The sequence below is a fragment of the Montipora foliosa genome, chromosome 1 (assembly GCF_036669935.1).
Source record: "Montipora foliosa isolate CH-2021 chromosome 1, ASM3666993v2, whole genome shotgun sequence".
NCBI classification, from domain to species: Eukaryota; Metazoa; Cnidaria; class Anthozoa; order Scleractinia; family Acroporidae; genus Montipora; species Montipora foliosa.
This window is the reverse complement of record NC_090869.1, coordinates 15,442,333-15,450,070: the sequence shown is the minus strand read 5'-3', so window position 1 is coordinate 15,450,070 and position 7,738 is coordinate 15,442,333. Positions and strand designations below refer to the sequence as shown.

Here is a 7,738-nt window from a genome sequence, read left to right as displayed (position 1 = left end):
AGAAGAAAGGACATTGTAGTTGTGATGTCAGGCATCAGACTCGAGTGAGCTAATGGATTCTGTACCATTTAATGGTCTTCAGAACATGCAGTGAAAGAGAGGAGTATTCTTGAATCAGACGTCAAACTCTAGTGAACTCCAACTCTAACTCTTCTTTGCACTAATTGGAATACTGTTAGTTCCTTTAGAAGATAAAAGGACCCTGGAGTCAAGACATCATCACAGCCTTGCATTGGTCATGGATGCTTAATAATATTATCCCTGTACTCTTAGAGACTTCAGTCGATGACCACTCACTTGAGAACGTCAAGCATTCATGAGCAATGCTGTGAGCAATCAATGCCAACAAATTGCATTTGCAAATTATCAAATTACTTTCAGCATTCCTTGCTTGTGAAAAGAAGCCAAAATATTATTCGGTCTAGAGATGCATTTAAATGTTATCTTGGGTGGGTACTTCTTTTAGTTCAACACACTATAAACATCACCTACACTGTACAGTAGCTGAGACCAGAAGTTTCTGTAGCTTTATTGTTACCACTAATTTCATTGATACGCGACCCAACTTGATACCCAACTTGATGAAAAAGCTTCAGAATAAATTACATGTATAGCAAAAGTGGAGCATTAATGTAGTTGCTATTTCTATGTAGCTTTATATTCTTTTTTTTTCCAGACCCTTCCTTATTCAGATGTTGTGAAAATAGTATTAAGTCAAGTTCTGGACTGCTTGTTTGTAAGTTTTGATTTTAATTTAATTCCCCAGCATATACTTGCATTCAAGAATTTCAAGATATTTTGAAGTGTTTGCAAGGTCATGCAGTATAATAGTGCATTTATTGTTGCTTGTGAAACAGTTTGGGACAACAGTTTCAGTTAGACACTTGTACTCTGAGTTCTGTGTAAGATTTTAAGAAAGTGATTATTCTTGCAGGAAAATCAAATGGACAGCAAAGGCAAAGCCCTTTCCTTAGTCAAGGTAAATAATTCAAAGATCATATTTTGGATACTTTTTAGAAAAAGTTTCACTGCTTTAAGAAATAGAGGATATTACATGGCCGCACAGAGGTATGAAATTTCTCTTTGAGTGTTGAAAAATATTTCACGAGTGACGGCAGCGAACAAGTGAAATATTTTTCAAGATCACTTGGTATTTCATTGGTGTTTATAATTTATAATAAAAGAGAATTCTTGCCACCATGTATTTTTTTTACTAACTACAATCTTGGGATACGTAATGGCTTTTTCAGATCCAATGAGTCATCACCCCTCCCCCCTTCTAGTCAAGTCCTCTCTTCCCTCTGCCCCCTGACAATGTTGGGGTTTTTATGGTGGCACTAGTCACCCAATAAAGCCAATAATGAATATTATTGGGGAATGTGCATAATTTATGTGTCTGATGAGGAGGCGGGGAGTGTTTAGGTGCTAAAGACAGCAATATTTTTATTAGAGTAAAAATTAAGAGCAGTGTCCACGCTTTTCGCACGTTTTGTGAAAAGTGTAAAATCTGCGCTTACTTTAATTTTATGGTTATTAATTTTATAGTTATGTAGCAAGATGTCCCAATGACTTTTGGCGCAGATGGTCCCTGCATGTTAACTGGTTGCATTTTTAGCTACGCATTCACAGCAAAATAAAAAAAAGTAATGTTGTATGAGGTTTAACGAAGTTTAACCAAGTAAACAACTAGGAGCGACTGCAGCCAATTGGTCAGTGGTTGTAGTATACTGGCGCATGCGTGGAATACCTCGTGCTTTGGGCTGTATCGCTTATTTATCAGTGTGGCGGGAAGTAGGAGCATTGTGTGTGGAGCGTTTAGCAGTTTTTGTTCCCTCCCTCCCCACCCTCTGCTTTCCACTATGTATCAGTGTGACGGGTGCCCATTCTTCTCGGGGGCGTGCGGGCTCATGGCTGGGTTGTCAGGTTTTGCCAGCCATCGGTGCAGTCTCCATCTTGGAGCTGGCTGCCAATAGTGGAAGCTCCAGGATGTTTCGGGCACCCAACCTCCAAAGAGCGACGATGTTGTTTAATATACACAAGAGATAACTATAATCGTCTTAAGTCACTAGATTTATCCCTCCGTCCCATTACCCTCTGGATGAATAATGCTGAAAATCTCCCTTCACTGTATTATTTTTATGACTGCATAATTCCTGATTGACAAACTCCTAAATTACATCATCAGGCCTTCTCTTCACTTCTATGTATGTTGTTATCAAGCCTTCCCTGACTTTCAGGGTGTAAACTTCAGGTTAGGGTTGCAGGTCGTTTATTGGAACACCATAGCTGAAACAACCCAAACCTTTACTAATGCTAACGTTAAGCCTAAACACTATACTTTAGATAAAGGTTAAGCCGAAGGTTATCATTTTTGTAACAGTTTGGGTTGTTTCAGTGATGGTAAAACAATGACCTGCAACCCTAAACTGCAACCTAGTACAATTAATTTTTATAATTTTGATGCTTCTTTATTGAATTTAGTATTTAGTTAGATACATGTATAAGATATATTTATTAGATTTTACTGTTATAATCTTAATTACAATAGATTCCACTTTTAGTTTTAAATTTTAAATTTTATTTTGTTTGTGGAATAACCGTAAATTAGCTGGCGTCCTTTCACAGACCCCGACTTTGGTTACATCTGTGAAAGCACGCCCTTGTTGTAGCTAAGAGTATTTTCACAATAAACTTTATTATTATTATGATTATGATTATTATTATTATTATTATTATTATTATTAACCTGCACACACCCTCTGGAAAAGTGTTGAGAGGATAGTAATCATTGGTGATGACATTATTAAATTTTCACAGGCTGAAAAAAATAATGGAAGAGTGGTTTTACAAATTGAGGACAATGAAATACCTAAAAATGGAGAAGAGCTGAGCAAGGTGAGCCCATAAGTCCATTACAAAATTACACTTGATTCTGATTGGCTGCAGACATTTCCAGGATTACACCATAACAAAGACAAATTTCTTTAAGTGTGGATTCCATACCCTTCTCTTTGACTAAACTTCACATCTGTCTGGAAAAGCAGGCATACAAATGTGAGAGTAACTCCTCTTAAATCTCAAATACACATAATGTTGTTCTTTCGTTTGGCCTGGTTAGCTGGATTTTTGCCTTTTGTTGGCTGGTGAAAAGCATTGAAAAATAATGATGGGTAGTTTCTGCTCATTGCACATGGCTCCAGTTGGTGATGACCCTTGCCTGAAATTACCGTGTTTTTGACTGAAGTTCGAAAGTTTGGAAAAGTGTGCTATTCAGGGAAATGTTAACCTCAGGCTCATCAACCTCTTTTGGTTGGAGTTGAAAATGATGTATCCTAATACAACGTGACCTTGAAATCCGAATCCATACTTGCTAACAAGGACTCACATTTAAAACTAAGCGTATCTGTCATCAAATGAGCTAAGGGTGCAAATCACTTCTCTCATTTGTCTACAACCCGCACTTTAAATAAAAAATAAACATTTATTTCATGCGATGTAAATAATGTAGTTCATCTTAAGGCTAAGAGGTCTTAAGAGACAGCTTACTGCTAAGAAGACTAATGGTATTGTCCACCATAAAGAGCTTAATGCATTTCATTATGATTAATCCTCCAAACATGAGGGTGCATGGCGGCGATGATGACAACAACAATCTGTATAAAGTTGGGTTCAATTTTATCCCACTATGAACTTGATGAACAAAAGTGTTTTCAGAAGTTTCTTCCAGATGAAATGATATCGTTTACTTAAAGCCATGTTGTTTTTTCAGAAACTGGAGAAACTGCTTGCCAAAAGAATTTACAAAGAATTGGTAAGATTATCATCATCATCATCATCATCATTTTATTTAAATATCTTATTTATCGTTGATTACTTTTAAATTAATTGGGCAAAAATAAAAGGAAAGGAGGCAAGAGTGGAACATACTAAGTGTGTGTTGCAGATAGGAAACTGTGAAAACTGTACTCAATACATATACTGTAAGTTTTCTTCTAGGAAGGAAAAATAAGCATTTATCAAGTGGAATTATTGAAAATTGGTAAGAGGGAAGTTGTTGGATGCTATGTTAGATGTACTGGTAGACCAATGGAATTGTAATGCTGAGCTCAAGTGCAGAAGATAAAATAGATATTTATGATGAAAAATTGTGATAAACATTAGATGTATTAATTTTGTTTTCAACGCAGGATCCGATGAAATTTTCAATTCAGTGCTTTGATCATTGCTGTCAACTACCTGGAAAAGACCTCAAAACAGTACAAGATGGAGGAAAAATTTGGAAAGAAGTGACATCAGTTCTTATGGAGCCATGTGTAAAGACTGTTCTGAAACATCTTGTTCATGGTAAAGTGACTCTCTCTTTTTCATTTGCAGCCAAAAGCGGTCAAGTGTAGCCTTGGCGATTTTACCACATAATTTTCATCGATAATTTGGAAACTGAATCGGTTAATAATTTTGAAAGGTAGTTTTTTGTAAACAGAGCTCTGCAGCTTTCAGTTGCAAGCGACTGTTAACTACTTAAGCAGCTAAACAAATAAAAAAATATTGTTATTGGAGATAACTTATGTGTTTGCTTTATGGAGCAGTAACACTCAAACATGACATTTCTCAAATTTTGTTATAGTACTGGAATTGTTAAATATGGCTTGTAACTTGAAACTGCTCACGGTTTGCAGCAGCCATGTTTTGAAGTGATTATTAGCACATCCAGTGTTCAAATAATTATTGATGCCGTTGCATTTGTTGGTTTAAACTTGATTTTTCTTCATCTATACTCCTGGAAAAACGGACTAACCAGAGAAAAACCTCTCTAAGAAGAGTGAGCAAAATTCAGGTGGTCTGTTATGGTGTGGAAACAGATAAAACAGTAGACTGAGGTGTGAATTGCAGAAAAAACCGTTAAGAGTATTAATGTAATGTTATTAATTCCAGTGTATAAAAGTGTATGATATGTACATGTATTTTATTACTGTTCAACTTTGCAGCTGCTGCAAGCCCTACTTCAGCTGAGGAAGACCTGTGGTCAGAGTTTATACAATCTAACCAATCAGAAGTATGCACTTCCATCCATTAGCCATTTTTTTTACAAAAATCACATGTTGCTCCAGTGTACTGTACTCCATTTGGGAAAAGTAGGCCTTAGGGAGACCCAAGATACCACAATTTAAAGGATCGATCAGCCAGGGTGTGGGCAAATAGTGCAGCCATCATCACAACCTGCAGTGATCGTAGCTAGGGAACATGGGTTTAACTCCTTTTCCATATTTTCAAATTTCTTGTAGGGGTTGTTCAATGAATGATTGAGCCTTCCGTCAATTTCTGTCTCCCCCCACCCCACCCCTATTTCTCTCTTTCTTTATGGCACATTAATGTTTAAGTTGCAAAAGAAAAAAAAATTCTTTGAATTTCTTAGGCGCCTTCTCAGTTTTTTCTTGCTCACATTGGGGGCTGGTCATGCGATGGAGTAACTGTCAATGGTGAACTTCTCAGAAAATTACTGGAGAGGGGCAAACATGATTCAGAAGTCAAAGATACCTTTGTTGAAATGGTATGAGTTTACGTGTTACCTTTCTTGTGGTCTGTTACTTTTGAATGTCCTCTTACGTTTTTTTTTTTACCCTACCTCATGTACGAGTTTGTTTTCTTGTTCAAGGTAACTGTTGGTGGAAGGCAAGTTAGCAGAGTGAAGAGGTAGATTCATTTCTTTTGCATTTTTTAAGCATCAAGTTGCAACTTGTAATGAGGTCAAAGTCAAACCTAATTCAAGGATAAACATTGCATCAAGTAAAGTTATGGCTGTCCAGTTTTGCTGTGGTAAGCTCTCTAATATCTTGCTTCTTCTCTCCTAGAGTAAATGAGATTACCTTGGAATGTAAAAGTGTTTTTAGAGGATTGGAAATTCTGCTATCCCAGGTATTTGTTTATTGTTTCTTTATTTGTAATTCGCCATGTTGCATTAAAGCCAGCAGACCTTACAGTACTTAATTACAAGACAAGAGAAGAGGCTAACGGCAGTCGAAGGCTCCTGTTTCGAGCTTTTATGGTATAGTACGGCTGGGTGGTGCCACTCCAATTCTGTTGTTTGCACAACTTGTCCCCATTAATACTGGTGCTCATTTTGCCAACCTCAAATGGATGAAAATGGCCCGAGTGAAGTTTGAGCACATGGGCTGGGATTCGACCCGAAGTGCTTGGGGGAGGTCCGCAAGTGATATCCAAGACACTACGCGCTCCACGTGCATGTTTAGGAAAAAATGCTCAGTCATAAGGAAACCTGAAAAATCCTCGCATCACAAATCACTTGACTCTGAGGATGACTTCCGCTCAGGTTGTGGATACTTCAGTCAATGTCTTGGTAAACAGTCTTCTTCAGGCACTCGTCTTCCACCAATGTGGCTCGGGTTCGATTCCCAAACTCGGCGTCATATGTGTGTTGAGTGTGTTGGTTCTCTAAGTCTCTGCACCGAGAGGTTTTTCTCCGGGTACTCCGGTTTTCCCCTCTCCTCAAAAACCAACATTTGATTTTATTTGCGTTAATATGATGATTTCAGTTTACAGTGTCTCCAATTAGTGCTCCAGCGCTAGAAGGACTAGACACTTAAATAATGTTACTTTCCTTTCCTTTGTCCGGACGATCGTACTTCACTTCATTGTGCTATGACTCCCGAGGTCAAACCATTTCCTTTTCCTTTTAATTTAGGCAACTATGACAGAATTTCTTGCTGAAGCTCTAGAAAGAGAACTGGATTTCGGGATCCAAGAACTGGTAATAGTAATTCATAAACTGCCAGTGCTGTTGTTATTGTTTTTCAATTGCATACGGTTATCACGCCCGTTTCCAGCAATTTTTTTCTAACTGGTGCATGTCTTTCGCAGGGGATTTTCTTTCAAGAGAGGGCGCTGTTTTCTTCATTTCTTAAAATGTCTACAGTTGATAACAAACAAGACAAGTCGCGAGTAGCGTCTTGTTTTATTGAGTTGCCTCATTTTCCACAAGCATTTCGCAGTGATGTGGATCAACTTCAGGTACATATTTTTCTAATACACAAGCAGGAACAGCCCTTATTTCTCTCCTTGGATTCCGAGATATGGAGGATATTAGATGACCGATGGGGGATACGCATTTTATCTTTTGGTGCAAATGGTATCTCTCACGAGTGAGCGATATCATGTCAACTCGCTTCCAGTGCTGACCTCCTCTCACTGGCAAGGTTGACATGGTATCAGGAGGTTTCGCCCACAAGGTGATTCACCCACAATCAAGACGTTTCACCCACACTTAAAGTGATTCGGCCACACATCTAATGAAGGAAAGAGATACATCGAAATATAGCGGTTAAAAATATCGCAACATAATTCACTAGAGATGCTTGCCTGGCGCACGTATTTCTCTCTACCGAAAAGTGGTAAGAGAAAAATAACAGAAGAGACTGTAAATAATATCTGGAATCTAATACCTTACGGCAGAGACAAAAATGGGGAGGATAACAATTTGCTATTGTATTAAGAAATACTATGCGGCGACTTCAGCGAGAGAGAAGGGAGTTTAAGCAAATACAACGGCAACGTCAACAAAAACGTCACTTCGCTCCAAAATAGAACTTAGCGCTAACAAACGAACGGATGTTGAAGCAACTGCTGAAGCCGTTTTTCCGGGAATTTCAATTGAGTGTCGTAAAACCAAAACCAAAGTAATTACTTTGGCCAATCAAAAAGGACGGAGACAATCCGGCAAACC

General features: G+C 38.0%; 1 protein-coding gene across 1 annotated transcript in view; it reads left to right on the top strand.

The window, feature by feature from the left end:
- Positions 1 to 7,738, top strand: part of LOC137990947 (uncharacterized) — a 45,494-nt gene that overhangs the window by 13,970 nt on the left and 23,786 nt on the right. Inside the window, exons 7-17 of the mRNA XM_068836073.1 lie at positions 677 to 736; positions 935 to 979; positions 2,818 to 2,895; positions 3,770 to 3,811; positions 4,188 to 4,344; positions 4,986 to 5,053; positions 5,414 to 5,548; positions 5,654 to 5,691; positions 5,850 to 5,913; positions 6,701 to 6,766; positions 6,877 to 7,026. Of these exons, the coding sequence (XP_068692174.1) occupies positions 677 to 736; positions 935 to 979; positions 2,818 to 2,895; positions 3,770 to 3,811; positions 4,188 to 4,344; positions 4,986 to 5,053; positions 5,414 to 5,548; positions 5,654 to 5,691; positions 5,850 to 5,913; positions 6,701 to 6,766; positions 6,877 to 7,026 (903 nt within the window). The remainder of the gene's footprint in view (positions 1 to 676; positions 737 to 934; positions 980 to 2,817; positions 2,896 to 3,769; positions 3,812 to 4,187; positions 4,345 to 4,985; positions 5,054 to 5,413; positions 5,549 to 5,653; positions 5,692 to 5,849; positions 5,914 to 6,700; positions 6,767 to 6,876; positions 7,027 to 7,738) is intronic.